At 44.3% G+C, this 27,884-nt stretch overlaps 1 protein-coding gene across 1 annotated transcript in view; it reads right to left on the bottom strand.

Moving 5' to 3' along the window:
* The window catches only part of LOC8028941 (nose resistant to fluoxetine protein 6), a 100,885-nt gene extending 95,998 nt beyond the window's left edge, over positions 1-4,887 (bottom strand). The window contains exon 1 of the mRNA XM_040501944.2: positions 4,572-4,887. Within this exon, the coding sequence (XP_040357878.2) occupies positions 4,572-4,887 (316 nt within the window). The remainder of the gene's footprint in view (positions 1-4,571) is intronic.
* Positions 4,888-27,884: the final 22,997 nt, after the last annotated feature.

Below are 27,884 nucleotides of genomic sequence, written 5' to 3'. Positions count from 1 at the left end.
ATCGCTCGTACAAAGAGCAGAAAATAAAAAAAAGTCGCAGGCACGGTCACGGAGAGCACGAGGAGTGAAACTCACGTGACTTCCTGCGAACCCACTTTTAGTGACGTATGTCAATGCCTCCCTTCTGACCGCCCCGACACCTTGCGGTACACTGTTACGTCACAGTGCACTGGCGAGAACTTTGAATTGGGCCTCCTATTTCTATTTTTTATAAAAAAAATTACGCACCTCTATAGTGAAACAATTTTTTTTGTAATGTCCTGACATGCCATTCCTACGCCTAGCATGAATTTTTTTTTTTTTTTTTTTTGCGTGTTAGAGGTTTTTTAAAGGGGCAGTGCAACGATTTTAAGGTTGTAAGAATTTACCATTCATATTTCTTATATTGCTTATCGTTCCACAAGTAAGCGAAAACACGAATCTTACCCCCGAGATGCACTGATTCTGCTGCGTAATCATGAAGGAAATAATGAATTATTTGCCGGTCTGCCGCCGCATGCGGCGGTTCCAGGAACTACTGTGTGACGTGCTCTGGGGGATGTCGTTTGTAAGTTAGCGATTTGTGCAATTTCGCGTTAAATTTAAGGTTATTTCTTCAAAATCTTGCCGTTTGAGAATAGTAATGCGTGAACAATATAGTATTATCCCTAAAATATATTACATTTTCGTGGCGCCATCTACCGGAAGTTAACAAAACCCTCCCCCTGCCCTTTCAAAAGTAATAATTGAGTTTCAATTGAGTTCTAATGTATTCAATAATAATACATTAGAAACACAATTGAAACTCATTGATAACTTGTGTAAGGGTGCGCAGCCACCCTCCCCGTAGTTCCCGGATTTGTTCGTGCTGCATGACAGCATCTTGTTTCAACGTGCGTGGGAGCGATGGTTGAACTGCTTGGTCTACCCAACGGTCTGCCGACGTCCCGTTCTGTACCAATAGCACACCTTGTGTAAATATTTATACATATATTAAGGAGCTTGAACAACGTCTCGAGTGATGTCTAGCAGTTTGGTTTGTTCGAGGAGCAGATAAAAGTCTGAACTTTCGTTTCCTTGTGTTTCTCAACGTAAGGTCGTGTCGTCCGCCGCAATCACGGGCGATGCTTACAGGCCTCGGTGTTTTGTTGTGCCCGAACTGAAGTCCTCTGTTCGTAAACCAAAATTTCCTCCACCATCGTCTACCGCACGAGGAACCCCCCAGGGGTGAGTGCTGTCAGAGACCACTACGCCATGACGCCGCGTTGGTCCAGAACACAGTTGACACGGTGTTCAAACTCACAGGAGCAGCGCTCGAGGACCAAAAAACAAAGGCCACAGAGCCCATCCGGAAGTGGCATGATCCCCCAGAGATGTCACTCGCACGTGACTCGGGAGTAATCTGTCGCCGATTCACGAGTTGAGAGGCGCCGAAAACTTCGATCTGTGCCCCTTTTTTATATACAAACTAGCGCACAGAAGCAGAAACGGTTTCCTGTTTTTTGGATTCATAAATGATCGAAACCAACTCCCACAATTATTTGGACGAAGTTCGAAAATCGTTGCACCGTCATGAAACGATATCGGGTTCCAATGTTCATGACTTTACAAAGATGTATGCTTCTCCTAGTCTTGCCCAAAATATACTCGCACAGACCACCACTGACTCAGAAGCTTGTTGGTCGCGGTGGAATTGCGAGGATAAAACGGGACTATTTCTTTCACTCTTCCCTTCGCAAATATTGATGACTTAATTGTAGGATCGAAACAACCCGCCTGACGACAGACAAGCGCGGCACTTGGATTGGAGACGAAAACTGCGTGAGCACTTGACTTCGGCTCGTAACAATCAATGCCTGGGCGGACACTCGGGCAGTGGCTTTTTTTCATGCCCGATTCCCACTAGAGCGACAGACAGAAAGAGCCAACACCGACAACCCTCAAACACGTGCAGTACGCACACGAAGTTGCCTTTGACAGGCTTGCAGTTTCTCGGTGCTCGTAAAGCGAGCACGAGTGAACGTAAGCGTGCCAAATGTACCTTCATGCTCATGTTGCGCGTGTTTGAGGCTTGTCGATGCCGGCTGTTTCTGTTTGTCGCTCTAGTGGGAATCGGGCATAAAATATACCTAATTCAAAAGACAGAGTGGCCGACATCAGTCACCGCGATATCAGTGGTTTGTATGCCGCGTGCCAAGTTTCTCCTTGAACTTGTTGCGATGTGGCATTCAAAGCCCGGAGATTGCGGTGACTCTTGTTTGCAGACTGTCTTTTGTATGATGTATGAGCAGTGTGACCCCGGCTTAAGCTGACAAGATCTCCCATGAACGCTAGCTAGCCGCCGAGCTGAACCTCCTCTCCTTCGACCCTTCGTCGCCTGTCAATGGGTGCGCCGCCCTCCTTGCACGCGGAGACTGCTCTCTCTATTCGCCGTTCACCCTTCAGCTGAGACTAGAAGCTCCGCATTTAGCGCGAGCTCGCTGGCTTCCGCAGTGCTCTCGTTGCGTGGGCCTGCGCGTTCACACCTGTGTTAGCAAGGGCAGAAAGCTCGCGCTGAAGGCGGAGCTTCTAGTCTCAGCTTAAAACGGAGTGTAACCTTCGTCAAGAAGAGGGACTTGCGCAAAAGTGATGTTGACGAATACTGAAAGAGAGGGGGGCTGTTTCTCTCTAGACGTTTGCCAACTAAACTGAATTGTTAGCACAAAACGAATCGTCGATTTTTTCTTACTTCTTTCTGTTTCTGACGGGTATCTAATGTGAAACACTCATATTCTTCAAATAGGCATTTTCAGATTACGCACTTCATCGTTCAAAAGTGGCCCAGTCTGAGTATTCACGACCTTCTTTCCGGGCAACGAGTAAGGCCAGAAAACACTAAATGTTTTCATAAAAGTCGTCACAGCCACGTCCACACACGCGCTCAAAACCTACCATAAACGCGCGCCGAGCAACGACGCGAGTATTCCCGGCGCTCCCGCGGGCTGGGGAAAGAAGCGCGTCCAGACGCGACGTGAAAACGCGACCTTGACAAGAGCTTACTATTAGCGCCGAGATGTTTCGGTGGCGCCCTCTTATGGTTTCCCTCCGTGACGTCACGACAGGGATTTGCCTCGCCGTGACGTCACCAGTTGTTATTCTGGCTACTTACCATCGGGTGCGACGACGAGTTCGATAGTGTGTTTAAAAAGCACAGTAGACGCTAGGAGCCATCGCAATCCGAAACTAACACCGTCAAAGTTGACAATCTGACAGTGCTCATATGCCCGTGGTTTGGCCAATCGTGGAAAGCTGACCGCAGCGACGCTTTTGGCCGCGCACATCGCTAATAGTTTATTGCAACTCAAGAAGGTAGGGCGAGGGAAAGGAAGACCGGGGAGGAGGATGGACCATGAGACGAAATCAACTTGGCGGCTGGCCAACTCTGCGACAGCTGCCCCCAATGGACCTTTTCCAAATACCGACGGCACAAGGCGGTGGCTGCACGAATTAAAAATCGAGGAAGTGACCTACCTGCGCTACCAATCGATAATGGGAGCTACGCTACCAGTTGCTTCGCCCTCTGAGCTACGTCGCATGCCCAACGCGACTTTAAAGAGGGAAATCCGTAGCGTCCACCCAAACGTCGTGTTTCTCTTTCCGTCCACTTTCTTTTTTTGTGTAACACAATTATATATATGCTGCAATTACGTGTTCTACTCGTCGATCTACAGCCTCATTCCGAATTTCCTCGATTTTTCGTGCCGACTTCCACCGCTTGGCATCGGGCGCTCGCGCGTGCGCAGAACGCTTCTCGGAAGAGGTCCATTGCCGCGGGTTTTAAAACGCTTAAAGGAGGATCTGTTTCCGAACGAGGATATAAGGCTTTCTCCTGACGCCGGGGGCTGACGCGACAACAGGAAGAAAACATTTCAGGTTTAAAAAGGAAACGCTTTACGGCGCTTCGATAAAGTCCATACTCGCCGACAAGGTGGGAACGGCGAGGGTTGAATTTCGGTTGTCACGCCTCGAGAGCGAGCTTCCTACCTCCGACAACGCTTCCGCGTCTCGTGCCTTTCGAGCGAGCGCGCTCAGCAAGAGCTCAGCGGATGGCACGGAGCGCGCGCTACTCGAGGCCGGGTGTTCGGAAAGCAGGCCTTAGCATACTCACTCTGTCAGTGACTATGAACAACACCACCTAGAAGACAAGATCCGAACCTCTGTCCCCTAAACGTCATCAGTAGTGAATTGACGCAGCGGCGCCTGGCCGCTGCGCAAAGAGGAGCGCGACGCTAGCAGGTGGAGAGGCTAAGATGGACGCGTCTGCCGCCTTGTGGTCGATCCTCAGCATATGCGATGCTTGGAGCGATGACGTCATGCCGGGGTGATGACGTCATCTAGGCGGTATTGCTATAGGAAGCAGGTAACTCGAGGCTAATGGGCAGATAGTCCTGGCACATCTACGAACCATTCCAGCGCTTATCCTTCGGGCGAAAAATGCCGCGGGGCTGCGGACGCAAGCGCGGCGTCTGCTATTCTGTAAAAACAAGCCACCGCGCGTGCAGAACGCGCAGCCCAGTGGTCAAAGACGGAAGCACGAGAGGCGTCGCACTCACTCCGCATGCTCTCGAGGTCCATCCTGCGGGCGCCGCCAATGACGCGGAAGAGCGAGAGCAGGCAATCCGGGGACAGGTCCAGGCGAGACACGGTCCGGGTCAGGTCCGGAAGGGCCTGGTCCAGCAAGCCGTTGACGAGCACCGACAACTTTTGCCGCACCACATCCCACTCGCGATGCGCGTCCTCCACCGCCGTCGTCCCGTTGGCCTCAGCCTCCGCGCGAGGGGGCGGCGTCGGAGAACATCGTGCTCTTCCGACGACAACGACGGCCAGCAGCAGCGGGACCCATCGGCGACCGTGCTCACGAGTGCGCATGGCGCTTCTGGTGGCTGGGGGACCGCGTCCGACACATTCGACCTTGTCCACGGATGGCTCCAATGGATCGAGTGCGGGCCGCGACGCTTTTAAGTGTCGATGCCTTCCAGGCTCCGCTCTCGCCGCTCGAGCGGCCGATTCTTGGTCAAGGTGGTCCTGAAAGGAGAGGAGGCGGCGGCGCGGCCTCGCAGGCCCAGATCGTCGCCCGCCTCGGTGCAACACCTCCTGAACGAGGCCGGATGGCTCGATCTATTTACGTCACTCACCGTAGGCCGGCGCGGGGCTCATGTCGGCGGTGTGCGGCGTCTGTGGTCGGCTGAAACCCATGTCGTCACTGATCGAACACTCTCAGAGAAAATGGGTATAGTCTTACGCCCCCTTGGTCCATATAATACACCCCAAAACTTCAGTTGGGCGTACAACGTAGTGACGTCGAACCGACGGTACCAACTATCACGTGCGGCTTCATAGCCGAGTGATACAACTTATTAAGATATCAGATGTACGTGTTACAAACTACAAAAAAAATGATGCTTTTTTTTTTAACCCTACTGCAAAACATTAGTGTTTTTTTTGTTTTTGTTTTTTTTTCTGCGGCCTTTGATACGTACTTCAGTTGTTTAAGAAGCTATATTTCCCGTCATCAAGCACCTCGTAAAAGTTAAGACCGTTAGTTTGACGTCACCGCGCTGTCGTCGAACTGAAGTTTTGGGGTGCATTATATGTGACAAAGGGTCTAAGGGCACACCCTTTTTTCTTAAAGTGTAAAAAGAAAATGAATATAGAAAAAGTCGCGATGGCAACGACACGGCGGAAGAAGAGAGAGGATTCGCAGTAAGGCCAGAAAGGGGCTCGTCTGGCTTTGTTACAGCCAAACGCTGACGCGGCACCCCGCGTCCAATCAGGGCCCCGCGATGGCCTCCGACAGGTGACGTGCCAACTTCAGCATCGCAGGCCTTACTAATAGTTGCCGGTTGCAAGCGGTGGCGCGATGCACGCGCCGCGCGTTTCCCTGTGGACGCGACGGTAGCCACGCACGCCCGCTATCGAGCGCGTCGATCAATGGGACCACGACACCGAGGCACGTGCGAAGCGGGCCTACGCGCGGTTTGGACTGCCCGGAATCGGGGAGACAGTGATTCCACCCGCGGAAGTATTTCAGCGCGGAAGGATAGAACCGGGCCGGGTCGTGTGCCCGCGACGTTCTGACGTGTGGCCGGGCCGCCGAAGCCTGCGTCGCCGGCACGTCCGACTCTTTCACCCCTCGATTCGTACGTGCTTTAACTCGCGTTCGCGCGAGACTGCTCACGAGTTCTGATTGTAGGTGACTTAATTCGCGTGAATGACAAAACAAAAACAAAAAATCTGCATCGCGGAAATATAGGTAGCACATTGCTCCGCGCAGCTTCCGCCACTCCCGCTCACGTACACCAATGATAATTCTAGCTTTCGCCGTTGTTTTAGGGGAGCACGCGCATGCTTAGAACCCTTTTTGGAAAAAGGTTTATTAGAGATACTGCTGCAGATGTATCTAATTTCATATCGATTGAGATTCCTACGATAGCTCTGGTGATCGTAATAGCCTGAATCTCGATTCTCGCTATCACTCTCAGCTCCGGTAAAGGAAATGTGCCACTGTAATCGACCGTTTGGAGACTGACTTCCTTTAACTTGCATGCATGAATCGCCTTGTGCGGCTTACACACGTATTGAAAATGCGCCAGGCTTTTACTTAATACACGTGGCGTTAGTTGCCGTACAAGATAGAGCACGATGCTTGAGCGAACCACTGTGACAACACCGTCTGCCATGTCGGTCAGCACTTGAAATGGTCTGTCGAGTTTAACGCACTCAACCTCCCATTCAAATTTTGCGTGCGTGGGCGTCGCGTTTTCGTGGTGCCAACTTTATTGCCAAGGCGCGTTGGATAGCTCTCTCGAACGTCAAATGCGTGTTTTCGAGGAATAAGCGGCATTGTACGTTAATTCGTTACAAACCACAAACGGAATTCTCGCGGAGAAACTCATCGAGGAAATTTGCAAATCCTGCAGGCTCCAGCTTTTGTAGCTCAGTGACGAACTGCTATATATCGATTCTGTTTCTTTCTTACAATTGAAAACGAGCGTGTTGGTTAATAGATACAAAGCTTGAAAGTATAAAACAGAGAGGACGAGGACGGGAACAGAACATCTTTCATGATGTTCTGTTCCCGTCCTCGTCCTCTCTGTTTTATACTTTCAAGTTTTGTATTTGTTTCTTTCTTTATCGTTGATTTGTGCGTGCGCGTCCATCAATAGAGTTTGGGTCTTTTCTCCAATTAACGGAATGTTGCGGATACAGGTGCTTGGCTAGCACTTCAATACCTAGTCTTGCCACAAGTCAGAGCGCGGTCAAAGGCTAGAACACGCGAGCACTTTATACTGCAAGCCCAAGGTCGAGGCGCTGCGCTCCAGGGGTTTCCCCACGAATTGAAATTAGGGGGGGGGGGTTAAATTTTTAGGGGGAGGGGCGGGGGCATTGAGAATAGAGGAATCATTGCCAATTAGGGGGTGCCTTCAGAAAAACAAGGGGAAGGGGATGTAGGAAAATCACTTGTGCGCTCGATTGCGGTTTAGCCCAAGAAAACATAAACATAAAATTAGTCGCGTTTTTGGGGGTTCGCTTCGACTGTCGTATCCTATCGTCTCGAAGCATCGCCTTCCCTCTGGCATAAAATGAAAACGACTATAGCATCCAAATTATATATATGTATATATATATATATATATATATAGAGAGAGAGAGAGAGAGAGAGAGAGAGGAAAGAGAGATATAATAAGCTAGTAACTTGAACAAGGCCTACATTTTTGGCCTACGAGATTGATTTAAAAATGAGCTCCGGTGCCTTATAGAACCAGCTGCAATATACTCCGTTTCGCATCAAGTCCGATCGTAACCAACACCACGATCTGACGGGGCATAATCAAGCAAGGCCAAAAGTGCAACGTCACGGCGTTCGTCGCTTTTGGGCGTTCGCGCAGTGTAGGCCGCCATATCCCGCGCTTTTATCTGCCTGTCATTGGTTTAGCCCGCGATACAAACGCACAAAGACAACGATCGTCATGACGATGCACTTTTGCTCAGTCGGACTCCGCCGGACCTAATATAAAACGGAGTGGAACTACATTTTCCGCATAGATGGACTTCGCTCTTCCCGGCGTGCCTGTATGCATCTCTAAATTTAAAAAAATAGTCATCGAAAAGACCGCGATTGAAAGTGATGTCTAAACCAACGTTCAATTTTTCCCGCCCTTCTTGGTCAAGACACGTCGCATGTAAAACTTGTAGGTCGAGCCGAGAGTCTAAAACAAAGAGTGTCTCGGGCATTTTAATTGCTGCCTGCTGGAGCGAGCTTCATTCATTTCACGCCAAAAATCTCCTGTAGCTCTGAATATCATGCAATTAATACGAAGGTGCGAGTAAGCTGGACAAGAATTACAACAATAATTGCTGGAGAGGGGGAAACAAGGGGGACAAAAGGACAAACACAAATCTCCAAACACAGCTAGGTGACTGGTGCGCGACCGAAAAAAAAATCCGTCTGGTCTTGGTATCCGAATCAAGGACCTCTCTTACCGTTTCCAGTGGAGCGCTCTACCAACTGAGCTAGTTACCCGTCGGTAGAGCAAATGGGTTTTATCAGCCGCCGCCAGTCTACCACCAACAAGGGTGAACGGCCTGCATTTTAAGGTCATAAATGTAATGCAATTTATGCAAAGGTGCAAGCGAGCTGGACGAGAATGACGATAATAATCCCTGGAGAAGGCGAACAAAGGGGGAAAAAGGACGAACACAAATCTCCAAACACAGCTAGGCGAGCGAAAAAATCCGCCTGGTCCTGGTATCAGTATTTTTTTCGGTCGTGCACCAATCACCTAGTTGTGTTTGGCGATGTGTGTTTGTCCTTTGCCTCCTTTGTTCCCCTCCTCCAGGGAGTATTTTTGTCATTCTTGTCGCTTGCACCTTCGCATTAATTGTTTCATGACCGTAAGCTTAAAATACAGGCCGACTGCTTGTCGGTGTTAGGCTGGTGGCAGCTGATAAGACCTGTTTGCTCTACTGACGTGCTGGAGAGGGGGAAACAAGGGTTAAAGCATAAGTTTGGGCTAGTTGGTATTTCATGATTAAAGATTAAAACAGCGCAAGGACACGGACGAGAACAAGAAGGTAGACAAACAAGGCGCTGACTTACAACTGAAGTTTATTCGTTCTAACAGCGAGTATAAATACTGTATTGTCACAACAAACAAACATGAATAAAAAGCTTGACATGGATGCCACGTGCTCACTAGCCATCGCTATGCACTGTCACTGTTTGTCTAAATAGGAACGTTCCCTATCTGACAAAGATAGTGACGGAATGCTGACACAGTTTTGCCCCAATCTTCCAATTTCCCGCGCCTCAATGATTTCCCGAGTGAGTTTGTCTTTATTTTTCCTAATCACTTCACATTTGTCAAAGACGGGAGCGCAGCAACAGTCTCGGCAGTGCAGGCCAAGGTGACCTGACACAACTCTAAACACGTTATACTTGTGCTCCCGCAGCCGATCATTGAGGCATCGCCCCGTTTGCCCGACGATGTGTGGAGGGAGTAGTGTACTCTATTCCCCTCTCGTGTGGCAGGAGATACGTCGGGCAAACGGGGCGATGCCTCAATGATCGGCTGCGGGAGCACAAGTATAACGTGTTTAGAGTTGTGTCAGGTCACCTTGGCCTGCACTGCCGAGACTGTTGCTGCGCTCCCGTCTTTGACAAATGTGAAGTGATTAGGAAAAATAAAGACAAACTCACTCGGGAAATCATTGAGGCGCGGGAAATTGGAAGATTGGGGCAAAACTGTGTCAGCATTCCGTCACTATCTTTGTCAGATAGGGAACGTTCCTATTTAGACAAACAGTGACAGTGCATAGCGATGGCTAGTGAGCACGTGGCATCCAGGTCAAGCTTTTTATTCATGTTTGTTTGTTGTGACAATACAGTATTTATACTCGCTGTTAGAACGAATAAACTTCAGTTGTAAGTCAGCGCCTTGTTTGTCTACCTTCTTGTTCTTGTCCGTGTCCTTGCGCTGTTTTAATCTTTAATCAGGAAACAAGGGGCACACTAACTGAGCTAACCTTTGGTTAGCTCAGTTAGTAGAAAGCTCGACTGGAAATGGAGAGAGATGTCCTTGGTTCGATACCAGGACCAGACGGATTTTTTCGGTAGCGCAACCAGTGTTTGGAGATTTTTCTTTTTCCTTTGTACCATTTCTTCTCAATCTCCAGTGATTATTATTGTCACTCTTGTAATTCGTCGGCAACAAGGTGTTCTGACCAAATTACAACGTGTCCCGTCACTTTTTTGGTATTGCCTGTGAAACCTGTCCGTTTAAAAAGAAACTGGTGAGGACTGCATTTAAAACAATTTAATAACCTCGCAGAAAAACAAATTTGACCTAATTTCAGCTGCGTAAAATTTTCCACGAATATAAAGCAGCCATTTGACGAGGCAGTTTCAGGTAGCTGTGCTCGATTCAGTTTGGCTAGGCACATATTTTTGGGGGTGAGGAAATAAATAAACGTTTGTTCCATTCTCTCTAAAAATAAAGTACCTCCGGCCAAAGTGCGCTTAGCACTGCCGCGTAAACCGGCGCGACGAATATGGGTTTTTCATATTGATGAAGACCGTACTGTGATGTGTCGAAAGAATTCTCGGGAAAATCAGCGACCATCAAAGTTTCGCCGGAGCTCCCATTTAAAATATCCGCTTGGAACTCTGGGCGAACCTTGTTGGCGCGAAGAGAAGCCGTGAGCCTTTCCTCGTAGGAAAACCAAATCTCTCGGAGAATCGTCAGAGTGTTGTACTTGCCCCAGTTGAAGCGCCCTTCCTGCGACAGTCGGTGGAGCCGTTCTTCCCGGAGGGCGTGGCGGCGGGGCTCGACGGCGTGGCTAGCCGCAGCTCCAAGTGAAAAATACATCCTCGTCACGGCAGGAAGAGACTCGATACGTTTCTTCCTAGCTAGGCGCGTCGCCTGAAGAAAAAAAAGAAGGTATTCACTGATATAAGCAGTGCTTCCTTTTGGTTTTAGTCGCGAATAGCATATATTTTTATTCTGTGACCTTAGGCAAAGATAACTTTATGGCTGCTGGTGGGCAGTTAATGGCTTTGAATCAGCCGATCCGATGAACACGTTACATACAGCCAGTAGGAAACTGAGCTCAAGGAACCGGGAGATGAGATCGAAAGTGTTCTCTCTATTTTCCGCCCACGCCTCCGATGCAACATCGGCAAGCCCATAAACCATAAAGTTATCCCGGTGTGAACTAGCATACGAAATAGCGCTAATGATCTGTAGAGCATCCGTGAAGCCGCCATGCAATGCACGGAAATCGTGGTTGACCATATCAGGCGCCGAGGCCTTGGTTTCAACGAAGACAATCACACTTTTTTACGTCGTACGTTCCTTTTGTTTCTGTGAAATGTTGCGTTTGCCTTATTTCATTTGCAGATTAAACTACTCTGCTCCTCCTTCAACTTTAAGGAACGTTCATACCAACGTTACTAGAACCACTCAGTTGGGAAACTGCCATAGAGCCTGCTTTAAAAAAAGTGGCTCCGATCCGTACTCGAGAACCGAGCTAATGGCGATCGCAACGCCGCCATTTCTCCCGCAGCGTCCACTCCGGGAACTGCACGGCTGCACGTCGAGTCGGGCAATGGCCACTGGCGCCATCTCGCAGGGCCATCAAAAAAAGTCAAATTTGGGGGTTTTACGTGCCAAACCAACGACGGGCATCTGGCACGCCCCAGCGGAGGACTGAGGATTAATTTCGAATCTCGTAGGGCCATCACGCAGTAGCTATGTAAAACCAACTTTCATGTTCAACTCGTCGATAAAGGGTGGCGCTGTTATCGCATTTAGGTCGGTCTCGGTGGACGCCAGTGACCCAGGTTTCAAGGGTGAGTTTCCCAACTGAGGGTTTTAGTAACGTTGGTTCATACAATGTCTCGCAATAGTTCGAACATTTCCGAGAACTGCTTCGTCTGGCTTTAATATTGCCCGAAATTTCATTATCGTAAAATCATAAAGCAGCAACAAAACATCTTCAGGCACAAAAAGACTTCGTGACTCCCAAAAACACTAGGATTTGAAAACGGTAAAAATCAAACGTTGCAAGCTTTCTTTTTGTGTATAAGAATAAAATAAAATCCACCTACACAAGAAAGTGGAGAGGGTTAGATGACTGCCTTCTTAGGATATTTCTATTCTTACTAAACAAACCGGGGACCGCTCCATGCTTTTGTACCATAACAGACGGTCATTGACTATGTAGACGGCATAGCCAACTTGAATGGGGCGTGAAGACTGGCCGCGACATACCTGCGGGATAAGCTGAACGGTGCGTCGTTAAAATTAACTCGATTGTCAAACAATCCTCGGCCAACTGTCGAGGGTGTGGCGACGACTTCAGAAAATGACAGCGGCATCGGCAAGACGAGTACGGCACGCAAGCAAACCAAGATCTGCACAAGGAAGGAGACGGGAGCAGCTTGCTTTACTTCCTAAGCAAGAGTCGTCCTACCTTATAATCTAGGAAGCAGGTTGCGCAAAAATTCTGACAGGGCGCTCATTGTGTAAAAAGAAAATAAATAATGATTTTGGTTTAAAGAGACAGTTCAACTAACATTTTCTGTTACTTCGTTTTTCGAGTTAATACCCCATTCTATTTTATATTTTTCTAAAGTAATATAAAGAGCCGTTTATGCTAAACAAATCTCATAACAAGTAAGAAAAACATCGAATTAGAATTTTACATGTAATTCTTTTTTTATTTTATTCTGTTTTTATTGTTACCTTTTTTTTTTCGCCAACTCGACGTGTTTTTTGTAGCCAGACTTGCTTCTTATACAGCGAAGGCGATTATCTTAACATGTACTATTATCTTCAAAGTTACAACTGGAATCCTATCTTGAAAGACACATGCGTCGACTCAGCGACTGAGGCATTTACAAAAATTGTGTCGAGTGCCATGGATACATTTATACCCAAGCGCGCTTCACGATCATACAAATACCCTCCGTGGTTTTCCTAGGAGCTGAAATGCTTTTTGCGCAGGAAATTGCACTATCATAAAATTTTAGAAAAAACGGGGTTAGAGAAAATGTATCCGAAGTACAGCGAGTGTCGCTTTTTTGCAGAGCGGCTGCTTAAAAGAGATGAGAAAGTTCGCGTTTCTCAGACTGAGTCTGCTCTGAATTCAAACTCTAAAGACTTTTGGAAATTTCTACCCACTCAATAAAACAAGCGTAGTAATAGTGTTCCTCTTTTACGGGGTAGTTCCGGCTATACATCGAACCCAAATGAAGAAGCAGACATGTTTGCTCGGCATTTTATGTCGTGCTTCTCTTCTGGAACTAACGCGAATTCCGCTGTGAAATGCCCAAATACCTCCTATTTTTTTCCTTCCGTTTGTTCCAATAGATGAACTTGAGGTAAGAACATGCATAATGGACATGAAGTCGAAGTTATCTGCGGGCGCAGGCGGAATACCAAGCTTTATTTTAAAAGGATCTGCTCATCTTTTAACTCCGTTGTTGCTTCATATCTTTAACCTGTCGCTACAATCGGGCAGATTCCCGTCTATATGAAAGCGCTCAGTGATAGTTCCGACATTTAAATCAGGCCATAAAACAATTTTCAGCAACTATCGTCCTGTCTCGTTATTATCTGGGTCATTCCATGCCAAACGTCCCAGGCGTGACGTTCGACCATCGCCGATTCGTTCGTAAAAAATCACAGAAGTTCCTTATGTGTTGAATAGTCACTTGCCTAATTATTTTCGTCCACAAACATTTTTTTGGCCGCGCTAGCGCTGTTTGAAATTCCCGGAGAGGCGCGAAACTAGGCACATGTAAAAAAAATTGCCAAAAGTACAGATCTTTAGTTATCAACTCACAAGTTTTTCTGTCCAATTTTACTGGCATTGTTCCTTCATATGAGGCCGATTTTAGATAATATACTGTTTGTTTGTTTGCTGTTTTTGTTTTTTAATTGAAGACAAAATGCTGAAATTGTGCTGTTTACGAGATTTTTTTGTTTAAATTTGGGAGTCTGTATACTCGTGCTAGGAGTGTTTTCCGTATCTTTTGTAGATACACCTTTTGTGTGAACTAGCTTCCTACCGTTAAAGCAAAATGTTTTTTCTAATATTAAAGCGTAAAGTTGCTCGAAACGGCATTTTGGTTTAAATTAAACTGCACATTTCGCAGTGAGGTGGTCCAAGTAAAAATATGCCAGGCCACTCAAATGATAGAGCGCGATATGAACTTGTGATTTATAAAGTTTAAACGAAGTAACATTTTTTTAAGTGAGAAAATAGTTTTTGAAGTTGAGCTCCCGCGGACACCGCGCGGAGTAATTCCATGCGGCAGCTTCTTGGCACAGCACGGCGGCGATGGAGCTTATCTGAGCCGTGGCGCATGCTCTGGTGCTAGCTAGAGTTCCTCGATATGCTCCCCCGAAGGGGGAGCAGAGTTGCGCATTTGTTTTCCCCGTGCCGCCACGCCGCTATTCGCCGAGATCCATCACGTGAGGAGCAAAGCATCCTGCGCCGTGCAAGAAAGCCACCTTTACGGTCGCTCCGCCGACGTTTCTCGCGCCCCGGCGTATGTTCCCCTGCTTTCCGCCTCCTTTTCCTCCTCTCCCGTTTTCCATGCGCGGCGGCGCGCGCGGCGCCGCTATTCGCCAAATTTAGTCACGTGAGGAGCAAAGCATCCAGGGCGTGCGGGAAAGCCGGCGCTACAGCCGCCCGCCGAGGCTGAATGCGCAACTCTGCTACCGTAGGTAGCTATATACAGGAACTTTAGTGCTAGCTATCGCCTAGGGCCATCTATGTGCTTGTAATCAAACTATTCTTCTTGCTTAGCTCGCGCCCTTTATTTTAGGCTGCAAGATGTACTTTTCTGCAAATAGAGCTTGTCCCGTCCAGTTCGAAACGGCTAAAATAGCATCCTAAAGAATCTGGTTAAAACATTTTCACAGATGACACCGAGAGCTCCCTGCTTTATAAAGTAACACTCACCAGGCACAAGCTACTACCTGGAAAAAATAGGAATAAAGAAATGTGTTTTCTTGCTCTCTGCTTTGTGGCAACTTATTGCTGCGCAAACTAAGCTGCATGCCCCATTTAGAGCACCAGAACATGTGCCTGGGCTGAGATAAGGTCTATTGCCATCGTGCTGTGTGGAGAAGCTGCCGCAGTGAACCACTCCGCACGATGTTGCGGGAGCACAACTTCAAAAAATATTTTCTCGCTTAAAAAAAATGTTTCTTCGTTTAAAATTTATAAATCACAAGTTCACATGACGCTCTATCGCTTGAGTCGTCTGGCATAGTTTTACTTGGACCACCTCACTGCGAAATTTGCAGTTTAATCTAAACCAAAATGCCGTTTCGCGCCAATTTACGCTTCAATATAACAAAAACCTTTTGTTTTAACGGTAGGAAACTATTTTATACAAAAAGTATATCTACAATAGATCTGGAAAACACTCCTAGCACAGACTCCCAAATTTAAACAAAAAAATCTCGAAAACGGCACAATTTCAGCATTTTGCCTTCAATTAAAAGCAAACAAAAAAATCACTATATTATATAAAATTGGCCCCATATGAAGCAATAATGGAAGCACAATAGGACGGAAAAAATTGTGCGTTGATAACTAAAGATCTCTACCTTTGGAAATTTTCTTACTTGTGCCTCGTTTCACGCCTCTCCGGGTATTAGAAACAGCGCTGTGCGGTCAAACAAAAATTTTGTAGAAAATATTTAGGCAAGTGACTATTGAACACATAAGAAACCCCTGTGATTTTTTACGAAACAATCGGCGATGGTCGAGCGTCACACCTGGGACGTTCGGCATAGAATGACCCATCTAGTTTTTCTAAAGTTTTTTTAAAATGACGCTGCATAATCGTCTTTACAAATACTTACGTCAAACATTTGTCCTGTGCAACACGGATTCTTGACGGGAAAGTCGGTGAAAACAACTTTCTACACATTCTTAGACTATGCTGTGCCATTTGTTCATGGCCATCAACAAGTACCTAGACGTGATCTACTTTGACATGTCGAAGGCGTTCGACAGGGTCAATCATGACCGGCTCCTGCGAAAACTAGGTGACCACGGCCTATGGTTAACGTATAGTAATTGGTTTAGGAGCTACCTTAACGATCGTGCAAACTGTGTTCGTGTATCGAGATTTAAGTCCAAAACCTGTATTTCGTCGTCAGGGGTGCCTCAGGGGAGCAACTTGGGTTTAAATTTGTTTTTAATCTTTGTAAATGACATTATACTTTCGATAAAAAATTCTAAAGTGCTTTTATTTTCTGACGATATAAAGTTGTTTGGCCATGTTACTTTGCATTCTGAATGCACACTTCTTCAAAGCGATGTGGATAACATAGCTAGGTGGTTCTTTAATAATGATCTCCCGCTTAATGAACATAAGACACAGGTTATAGGTCTCTGTAGAAAGCGAAAGCCCCTTGCGTTCAGTTATACCTCAGATGTCTTCGTCATCAAACGAGTGGGTGTTGCTCGTGATCTTTGAGTTTTTGTAAATAAATCATTGAATTTTAATCATCACATATCGGTCACATGCAACGCATCACTGAGAACATTGGGAGAAATTTCATGTTTCACAAGACAATACTCTTCCTATGCATGTATCCTTCGTTTATTTTGTTGTCGAATTCGCTAAAAACTCGAGTTTGCATCTATAGTGTAGAATTGTATAAATGATAGAGCAACTTGCTCTACCGAGCGTGTGCAGAAGCGTTTTATACGCATCGCTCTCAATCTTTTTTTTTTTTTTTTTGACGTGCGTTTCATTATAATTACGATCGACTGCTCAAGAGACTTTGTTTATGTACTCTGTTTGACAAACGGCGTTGTCGGGATATCTTGTTTTTACACAAGCTTGTCAATGGGCTTGTCGACTGTCCTGTATTGTTAAAGGGACACTACAACGAAATTTCGGCGCTTATTTTATGATCTATATGTGTTCAAACGAGCAGTATCACATCGAACACACCAATATCTTGCTAAAAAATTCACGAAAAAGAATTTTAAAACGAATTAAACTATTAGCAAAGAGCACCTGGTGGATGTCGCTAACGCCTCGCTTGTAATGCCCGTCTAGGAACCTTGGCAGGTAGTGACGGTGAATGTCTCGCCTCTTGCCACAACGAGAGAAGGGGGGAAGGAGGAACTCGCGGCTTCCCGAGAATCCCTTTTGTGTGTTCCAGAAGTCGCTATTGTCCCTCTAGAAGATTATAAAAGATTAACCCGTCACTCAAAATTCGTACAAAAGCAGCCGCTTCGGTGGCTGGAACGACTGGGCCATCCTCTCGACGTCAGTCTCGCCGTAGCTTTGCTCGTCTTGAGACGACCTACGTCAACATTGCATCGGATGTCACGTGCTCTAAGCTGGGCCTTCTCCGACCGCTTATAAACGGCCCACTCTAGCGACTGCTAGAGTGGGCCGTTTATAACAAAAAATACAGCCACCAGGCTCAAAATACAAACGTGCGATTGTCATTTACGGATATTGTGGATTATATTCAACCTATTTTTGAACACGACGGATATATTTCAAATTTCGTTAAAGTATCCCTTTAAGCGCTGTATGTTTTCACGCCCCACCACGTTCAAGCCGTAATCGCAACTTTTTCTATCCATCCCCGTTTTTTCACACGTCTCCCCTAATACGAATGCAGCATGATTTTAATAAGTTGGATTGTTCGCTCCTAGAAATATTCAGTGACAAGTCAACTTTTCGCGTAATCTAGAGAGTATATCGTTTGCATGATCCCAATAATTTGCGATTTTGAGCAATTTTTTTTTTTTTTTTTGGGGGGGGGGGGGAGTTGTATTTGTATTTTCGGTGTCTCTTCTTCTTTTAACTTATTTTGCTTGTCAGATGTCGCTATGTGTCCTACGTTTGTTTTTATGAGTGCTTTCTTGGGATTGCTATGTTTTCTCAGTGATTATACTTTTATCTTGTCGGCCATTACTGTGCACCGCACAAAAGGCCCTGCGCTCTTAGTGGTCACATAAAGTAAAGACTATTGTTATTATTATTTGTGTTATTATTTTATAATACCTCAAAATATAATCGTTAAAAATATAGAAATGTAAACAACTCTGACAATATTACTAAATAAATAGATGCGGTTCCCATGGGGTATAGTCAGGAAAAGTTGTGCTTATTCCTGTTCAACACTAATGTTTGGAACTATGCACTTTGTGATAGCAGGCTTCAATTAAATGAGCGACGTATTTATATTTCAAATTTCAAGCTTCTGATCTCTCTGTAACTTGCTTCGTATTCAGAAAACAAAAAGCTGCTTTTCATTAACACGTTGCACAAACTTAAAGCATACAATTTATAGCATCTAAACTCTTCATCTTACAAGTATATCTTTTACTGAGCGTATTTTTTCAGGGCCGTGTAGAGTCCTCAATCTTTTCTGTTGTAATTTTTTTTTTTACTTTCTTTGTATTAACGGTTCCATTTCCTTTCAGTTCTTGGTGTATTCTGTTTCCTACAGCAGTCTTTAACTATTCATTTAGTGGAATTTCAATTGATTCTAACTTCGTCATCGGAATGAATTCGCGTTGATGTAGAGAGGTCACCAAGCATATTCGCTTTACCGAACATCACTTTTCCTACCGAAAGCTGCTGCAGCATAGATTTCAGTGAGTTAAAGGACTAAATGAAGTTTTTAACTGCTATACGTTGTGGTTTTGCACTTCGGGGGCACCTTATTGGCTACAAAATAACACTAAAATGTATACTATATGACTATAAGGAATACATTAAAAAAACTTGCGGAATGCCAGCAACGCAAATGAGGAGGGTACAGAGCATACGAATCGGCGCAATATGCTTAGGAATGTGGCACATCGGCCATATTTAATTAAATTAAGTTTATTTACTCAACCACTTCTTTATGTATTTATTGATTTCTGTATTCATTTATTATTTTTTGTATGTTTATTTTGGTTTTATTTATTTATTTGTGCATTTATCCATTCACATATTTACTATACTTTTTGTGCATTTATTTATTTATTCCGACGCCACACGAGGGCGTTATTACAGGAAAGTCATAAAGGTACAAATATACAATATTAAACAAATATACAAAAATATTGCTTCGATGAATGACGCGGGTGGACTTGTTTTGGAATCTAGTCCATTGAAATGAGCATCACTGAGGAGGGGTGGGTTTTATTCTGGCAAGCTCGAGTATCAATTAATTTAGGATTTGATACGCCTTTAGTTTTACACTTTGTGGAATTTCCAATACGTAAATACTCGAGTAGAAAACCCGCTGTTCTTGATTGAAACTATACCAGGAGCGTCGGAGTGCGTCAAGCTGCAAACCTGCATATTGTTTTTCCAGCCCCTTCATCTCAAATGTATCCCTTGTAGAAAAATGAGGATTCAGTGAATTCCTAAAAAAAAAATTGAATTTAAGTCATGCCTATGCAGAAAACGACAAAACAGCACAAAACAGTATAGCACGAGTAGAAAAAGCATGGCATTAACACGCATAGGGACTAAACGGCACGCATGTAGGTGGTGTCGCATTATCAACAACTAATCTAAAAGATGATGTTCATTTAAGACGATCATAAACTTGTGTTGATGGCGTTTTCAAAATAGGTGTTTATTTTGTCTGTGCATATACATTTTATGTAGCATCTCGCACCTTTCTAAGACTTAATAATTTAAAACATTCTGAATCTCTTCAGCTCTAGTGGCAACTTCAAGGTAAATGAAGTAAATTTTTTTCTACTAATTTAACGTTTCTTAAATTATACATATGAACCTCTCTATATTCCCAGGTGGCTTAAACAATGTCCTTTGCTGGGACGTCTCACATTTTTTGCGTTGGTCTGACACTCGAACCTCCAAAACTTACATTAACTTGCTTCCATCTTATTTCTCGCAAATCCTTGAATCCACTGATTCAGTATGTTTTGTCCTTCAAAATTAATTGGCAAAGCTCTAAAGTACTCGACAATAGCGATAACCTTATTTGCTTTTGAGGTGGCGCATTCTAAATTGTTTGAAGTAAATTGACAAGCTTGTATTAATGGGCGGCCTTGTCACACGTATTTTTGATAAAACGGTGTATATATTTTTTCTGTTAGTAAACTTCAAATGAACGCTGCACTTTGTGGGGACTTTCATTTTTCTACTTGTCCGTCGTTTTTAGCTAATATTATTTACAGTGCATAATGACACACGGTTATCCAGTTCACTTTCTAAAATAGCTACCTTTTGTTCAGGCCGCAGCCGGTCGTGCTTCGGACAGGGGTACCTCGCTATTTCGGGTCGCGGAAGGACTAGAAAACTCGGAGGCCGGCCGCCAACTCTTTTCTTCGCAACGTTGTCCGCAACACGGAAGAGTGTTTGAGAAACAGGATTAAGCCGATTCAGAATGAAAAAAGATAACGCCCGAGGTTATTTTGCGTGCTATTGCGCTAATTTAATGCATTGTATAACATAGTGATTGATTGATAATTGTTAAACACCGGAATCGTTTTTTTTTCTTCTTTCGAATGCTATATTTTTTTAGTAACCACAGTGATCCATTGATTATTATAGGGGGGGGGGGGGGGCTATGTGTGAGTTCGAAAAAGAAACAGAGAAACAGTATTAAGCTGAATCAGAATGAAAAAAGAACGCCCTAGGCAATTTTGCATGCTATTGCGCTAATTTGGTGCATTGAGTAACATAGTGACTGATTGATAATTGTTAAACACCGGAATCGTTTTTTTTTTCTTTCGAATGCCATATTTTTTTAGTAACCACAGTGATCCATTGATTATTATAGGGGGGGGGTGGCTATGTGTGAGGTTGTAAAAACAAACAGAGAAACAAGATTAAGCTGAATCAGAATGAAAAAAGAACGCCCTAGGCAATTTTCCGTGCTATTGCGCTAATTTGGTGCATTGAGTAACATAGTGACTGATTGATAATTGTTAAACACCAGAGTCGGGTTTTTCTTCTTTTTTTTTTCAAATACCTTATTTTTTTTTAGTAACCACACTGATCCATAGACCATTATCGGGGAAAAGGGGGGGGGGGGGGAGGTTGTGAATGTGAGTTCTAAAAACAGAGAGGCCTACCTTCTGTCGTTTCAAGGGTGACTTCTTTTGTGCGCTGGTGTTGTCTCGTTTTATGCAGTTTTTTTGTTTCTGTTTTTGCAGACTTGAAAAAAAAATTTATTTTATCTCTTTGCTGCGGCTGACTGTTGTAGTTGCCGCGTGCTACCGTCAATCTATGGGAAAATTTCTTGGCTGGTGTCACTTTTTGTGTCGTGTTTATGCAGGTTTAAAGAGATGTACGTATGTTGTTTTGTCGCTTCATGGGTGACTGGTTTTTGTTTATGTGCATTTTAATCTTTCGTGATTCCTGGTCCTATAAGATTACTTTTTATGCTGATATTTTTTTTTTGGGGGGGGGGGGGGGGGTTGGTTTTGCTGAAAGATGTGACCGGAGGAAGGGGGGGGGGGGCGGGGGCAGTCGCCTCGTTAGGCATGTCTATGCCTTTTGTGACTGCCTAGTACAACTGTGCCACCCGTTGGTGGACTGAATATAGTGTTGATTTGATTTCACTTCATTCGGACGCGAAGGAATTGGTCAAAATATATTTACTAAACATTCAAACGATCGAGGCATCCGGTTACTTGCAATTTATAATGTTCTTAAACTATTTTGTAAGTTTCAGATCAATTCCCTTGTGGACCAATAATGTTATCAGTGAGCAGTTTCACACTTCTTATGCATGTTTCTATATGGCCGAGACTTTGAACACTTTTTTCATAGTGAGTGAACATTAAAAAAATATCTGATTAGGTGATTATGTAATGGCTATTTGATAACCTCCCATATCAGAAATATGAGCAAAAGCTGGCAATTCATTTTGATGGCGCGGCTGCTATCAACAACAATCTACGATAGAAAAACTACCACACCAAAATATAAATTTAGTCCTTCAATGAATTTGCTTGATGCCCAGCGCCTTCCGTGAGTAGCATTGTGCATACGGTTACTACGAATTAGTTATGAGTCTGCAACGTGCCACAGGGACAGTTAGTTGTCCAGCTCCGTGTATAGGACAAAATGGATTGTAATGAATACCATTGCTGCTTTGAGATTTGTGCTGCCTGCTGTTATATTACTGTGCTCTTCTCTCACCGTGGTGCTTTAACGCTGTGGTGTTATGTCGTTTTGCCACGATACTGAACAGATGTATATTAAAGCAATACCGAAATGTTAAGTTTAATTAAGTGCGGTTGCGCAATGAGTTAAGGAAATTATATTGTTGCTTTATTTACATTTATGAATTTTCATGGAACTCATACTTTTGCGCATTACAAATTTTGCTTGAAAGTAGTTTAATGGTCGCAACAAATCAGGAAATTGGATTTGTGCCTTTTGCGGTTTTAATATATTCCCGTTTATGGATGGATGAAGCGGCGTACCCCGCCCTAAAAAATGCCACGGCAGCCGCAGCTCCTTAAATTGAAGATAATTCACTCGCATCCCCGAGCTGGTAAATGTCTTGCTTTGAGCTTAGGATTTACCGTGATAACAAACACTAGTTCGATGTCAGGTCCTCCCACACAAGTGACAGTGCGAACGATCGGTACAATTTGCAGTTCGGGGACAGGTTGCGGCATACGAAAATCAAAAAGAGCTCCAAACCCTCCGAAATCCGATGTGTCTATTTTCTCTCAAAGTGCTTGGCAGAGTCAAGCGCTACAATCTACGTCAAATTACGATCTGAAAATATGCTTTCACATAAAATACAGCCTGCGCTGTCACAACGTAAACAGGTGAAACGTCAAGTTCAGTGTCACAGATTAGGCATTGTTCCTATGCATATCTCCAGTTCTATTCGCCAAACACCCCCTGTAAATTGCCGAGATTGGATCTTCAAAGTGCTTGATGGAAACGTGTACGACCCAGATTTCATGAAGTGCCCACTTGGCGATACTCCTCCACTAATTTATGAGGCTAAGAAAATTTAGTAAAAAGAAATTTAATTCAAAATACGCGCCATTGAAAATTGTGCTTAAAAATATGTAAAATTGATGGTCCCTTCTTGTGTGTTGGTGATGCGGTGGGATTCGGATAACTGATAATTAAAGCGAGTGTCTTTTGCTTCCTCGACGCCGCGTCGAGGAAGCGTGCGGCCGGTTCGGGTTGACAGCAGACGATCTAGCAAAAGAACAGAATCGGCCAGCGCTTCCTTGACGCGGCGCACGCCTTCTATCGACATCACTTCTCTGTGCGCCTGCGTCGTGTGCGATGTGGCAATCTAGATTGCCCAAAACAGTTTTTTTTCCACCACCTGCTTTCATCTCTGTAGTAAATTGCAGCGCGATACCGTAGGGAAACCTATTTTTGCGGGACGTCTAAAATTTCTCAGAAGCGTTAGTTTACACGCTGTATAATCCCAGACAGTTTAAGAAACGCAGGGTGTGGCCTATTATCATCGACACGTGATTGGTTCTTCGTCGTTATTATCAGCTGACGCCGCAATGAGATTGGCTGTGCAGTGATAATAGCACGCCCTCACCAGAGTCACCGCGCCCTGAAAACGTTTATTTCGAGCGAAATCATGCGCCACCCTCTAATTAGACCAGCGCACTTGTGAATTTGGTTACGATTCTCTCCTCCCACGTTTTTTACATTTAAGGGTTTAACAGATGTCAGAAGGACCTCTTTCCTAATGTAGTTAAAATGAAAGCTTGCTGCTGGATCACTATTTGCGTGCGGAAACATATTACTCGTGTTAGTTACGTCTGCGCTTCATGTTCAAAACATAGCACTGATTTTGCAATCAATTGATCTTTGTTGCATCCATCCTTTAAGCCAGAACATTGTTAACCAGGCTCGATAGATATCGGAGAGAACATTGTTAACCAGGCTCGATAGATATCGGAGAGAACATTGTTAACCAGGCTCGATAGATATCGGGGCGAGACTTTTAAGAATCTTTAATCTAGGATGAATAATGATCAATCGGGTGAGTATTGTCTGCCGCCTTTCACGTGTCACAGTCCTGGAGCAGTGTTCCTGGTAGAATTTCACTTTTTGTTTTAATCGCGGAACGATGAAACATGTTTGGCTGAACATACGCACCGTTATTTGCAAATTTTATATAATATGATGTGCGCAAGGAACATTATCCACCAGTCCACCTTTCTTCAGCCGACTAGGTGAGCCAAGCGCAACACACAACGGAAGTTTCCCGCAACTGAAAAACGGTGCGACACAAAAGTACAATCTGTACGATCCCAAGATACTGCGTTATGGCAAAGTCACCTCAACTGCTGTTTCATCTGTATATACAAAACTAAACCAAATATACACAGTATTTTGCCATCAGAACCTGCCGCAACCGGTTCTATGAGGATGACCACAGATGACCACAGTAGCATGCCTCATCTTAACAACGCATATCACACTCCCATGGCTGCCTTTGAAATAACGTATGCAGGTATCATAAGCTCTATAGAAAGGTTAAAGTTGTCGTCGAGTTCTGGGGACGACAAAATTAATTCCAAATTACTGAAAAACACTAAATTACACTCAGCTCGTTTTTTGTTAATTATCTTCCAACAATCTTTGTCTTCCGGCGAGCTTCCTACAGATTGGAAAATTGGCAGAGTGGTCCCCATACACAAATCGGGGGATCGAACTTCACCATCAAATTATCGTCCTACATCTCTAACCAGTGTCCCCTGCAAGCTACTTGAGCACATAATATATTCAAATGTCATGAGGCATTTCGAAAATAACCTCATCCTCTTTCCAAACCAACACGGGTTCAGTCAATCATATTCTTGCGAAACGCAACTTGTACAACTTGTTCATGAAATACACAGTAACATCGATAATAACATACAGACAGACGCCATATTCATTGATTTTTCTAAAGCATTCAATAAGGTATCCCACAGTTTACTCATGCTCAAGATAAACCAACTTCACATTCATCCACTCGTAACATCATGGATAGGACAATTTTTAACCAATCGTACTCAGCATACTGTGATTAACAACCAGTCGTCGGCTTATTCTCCTGTATCATCCGGAGTCCCCCAGGGCAGTGCTCTCGGACCTCTGCTTTTTTTAACATTTGTAAATGACCTACCAGATCGCATAACATCCTGTATTCGACTTTTTGCTGATGACTGCGTAATTTACCGATCTGTATCTAACCTGAACGATAACATAACCCAACAAGCTGACCTTAACCTAATAGCCGACTGGTGTAAACAGTGGAAAATGACAATTAACTTTTCTAAAACAAATCTCGTTTCCTTCACGCGTGCTCATAGTCCTCTCTCTTTCGCTTATACCATGTGCAGCCAGGTAATTACCAAGTGTCCATCTTACAAATATCTGGGTGTTCACTTATCTGACGATCTTTCATGGAACACGCATATAACACACGTCCTGTCTAATGCTAACCGCTCTCTTGGCTATCTTCGACGGAATCTGAAACTAGCACCATCATCAGTTAAACAACTAGCCTACACTACACTCGTAAGATCGCAACTTGAATACGCGTCATCCATCTGGTCCCCTTGGCAACATTCATTAATAACAAACATAGAGGCACTTCAAAATCGCGCAATCAGATTCATTTTTTTTTTCAGATTACTCACGAGACACCAGCATCACTTCTTTACGAATGAAAGCTAACCTTGATCTCCTCTCAACCAGAAGGAAATTATTCACGCCTGTCTCTTTTTCGCAAGATTTACTATCATAACCATGACATCAGAACTTCACTATTATCCCCAGCCACTCGCATATTTCCTCGCATTGATAACGTCAGTAAAGTTCGTCCAATTTTCGCCTCGTCAGTTTCGTTTCTTAACTCCACCTTGCCGCTCACAATAACGGACTGCAATAGCCTACCAAACAGTATCGTGACCCAGACAGATTATAATCCATTCATATCCCAACTGACCATCCATCTGCATTTGCACTAATAGCAAAGTCAACTCGTGTTTATAGAAATGTTTTATTTGGGATATTTTTCTGTTTCATCAGCTGTTTTTCCCTAAAAATGTTTTAAGTGTTTTTTTCCTGTTTTTGCTGCTTTATATAACAATGTTTTCCAGCATGTAACCCACTTTTTTGTTTGTTCCTTTATATAATGTTTCTTCAGCAGTTACTCCCAACTTGTGTAGTGCCAGCAATGGCCTTCAAGGTTTAATAAATGATGATGATGATGATGAACTGCCGAGCAACAATGTAGACATCTCCACGATGGCCGCATTTTCAGTTGTCATTGCGGAAGTGTCGCTACTACCGATTTAAAGGTGGTCTTAATATTTGTTTTAAATAAGAATTATCGATTCTAGCAGTGCCGCTGTAATCGGAAAACTAAAGAACTCTCAATGCGATTTCTTCTTGTCGTGTAACCAAGCTTCAATCGAAGCGCACATTAATTATCAAACTATAGGCGAATATCTCTAACATCACATTCATGCAAGTTATTAGGACTCATCAGGCAGAAGAACATAATGGAGTTTCTTCAAGTTAACACTATTGTATTACATTTTCAGAAAATATTTCGACGTGTTTTAGCACACTTTCCCAAGTAACGAATTTCGCTCATGATATTGGTCATGGCATTAAAAGTTGTAATCAAATTGATGTGATACTTTTAGTTCTATCTAAGGCCTTCGGCACTGTACATCGTCAGAAACTTTTTCATGACCTTAAAATCATGCTAAAGAATCCCTCCCCAGTTGACTGGACATCTACGGTGTGAAGCAAAGGTATCGATAGCTGCTTGAAGACTCCAAACAAATCGGTTTCTAAAAGTATAGAGCTACCTTTTTTTGTATAGAGGTAGCAAGAGGATGTGCATTCAAGTTATAAAACATGTAAGCGAACTAACTCACCTGAGTAAAAAGTTAGATATCGGCACGTAAGAACGCAGGCGGTCCTGACGGACCCTTCCCTCGACCTTGCATGCACTAGCAGACGACGTTTCTGACCCAGAATCGATGCGGTGAGTTCGATCTTTAATTAATCTTGATAGGGGAATCGGCCGCACGTCGTTATGATTCATAGATTTCTATGATGTTTAGAGCCCGCAGGGTGAGCTATCGCCATATTTAAGCGATGTCAAAAACCTCCTCTGGACACCTTCAAGTCCCTTCTGTTGCGTAAAATAGGTGCCGTTCTGAGTCTGCAGTCACCAAGTACCAGCCGTTTTTGCTCCTTGTCATACAATGTCTGCACCTAAAGTTCCTACTTTCGCAGCGCCAGATGTGATCAGTCAGTCTAGAGACAAGTGTGACGAAATTCGCCTCGTCGGCGCCAAAGTAGCCCCCTCCACCAACCATGTTTGTCTCACGCTAAATGTTGAGCTCTTCAGCATCTAGCGTCGCTTTCCGAGCACTGTCCTCTGCGTCCGTAGCGTTAGGAAAGACTACTTCAGCGTTTCGATGTCCGCATGCACTCTCTCTTCAAAAGCTAAGAAATGTGTCTTGTTCTCCGCCCATGCCACGAGAGATGCATTTCCAAGTGTCAGCGCCGGTTCTTCCCTGCCGTTATTTTCGTAGAAGCAAAAAAAAAAAAAAAAAAGTGCGCGAGTTATACTTTTCGTCTTATTTATTGTCATGTCTCGACAATGTATATACAGTTTAAGCATTAGCGTTTATTCCAACCTATTCAAGTCAAAGCAAGCGTGCAAACGAACTGGTTAAGTGCAGACGTTGTAAACCTGTAACGCGGGAAGAGGCAGGCCCAACACAAACACGAAGTTTTATGATTGTGTTCGTCATGTTCCCCCCCCCCCCCCCTGCTTTCAATGCGTGTGAATTTCCTTTCAAATATTAATGAGGAAAGAAATTAT

This window comes from Ixodes scapularis, unplaced genomic scaffold, assembly GCF_016920785.2.
Source record: "Ixodes scapularis isolate PalLabHiFi unplaced genomic scaffold, ASM1692078v2 PGA_scaffold3__209_contigs__length_174095766, whole genome shotgun sequence".
Lineage (NCBI taxonomy): Eukaryota > Metazoa > Arthropoda > Arachnida > Ixodida > Ixodidae > Ixodes > Ixodes scapularis.
This window is presented reverse-complemented; position numbering and strand designations above follow the sequence as displayed.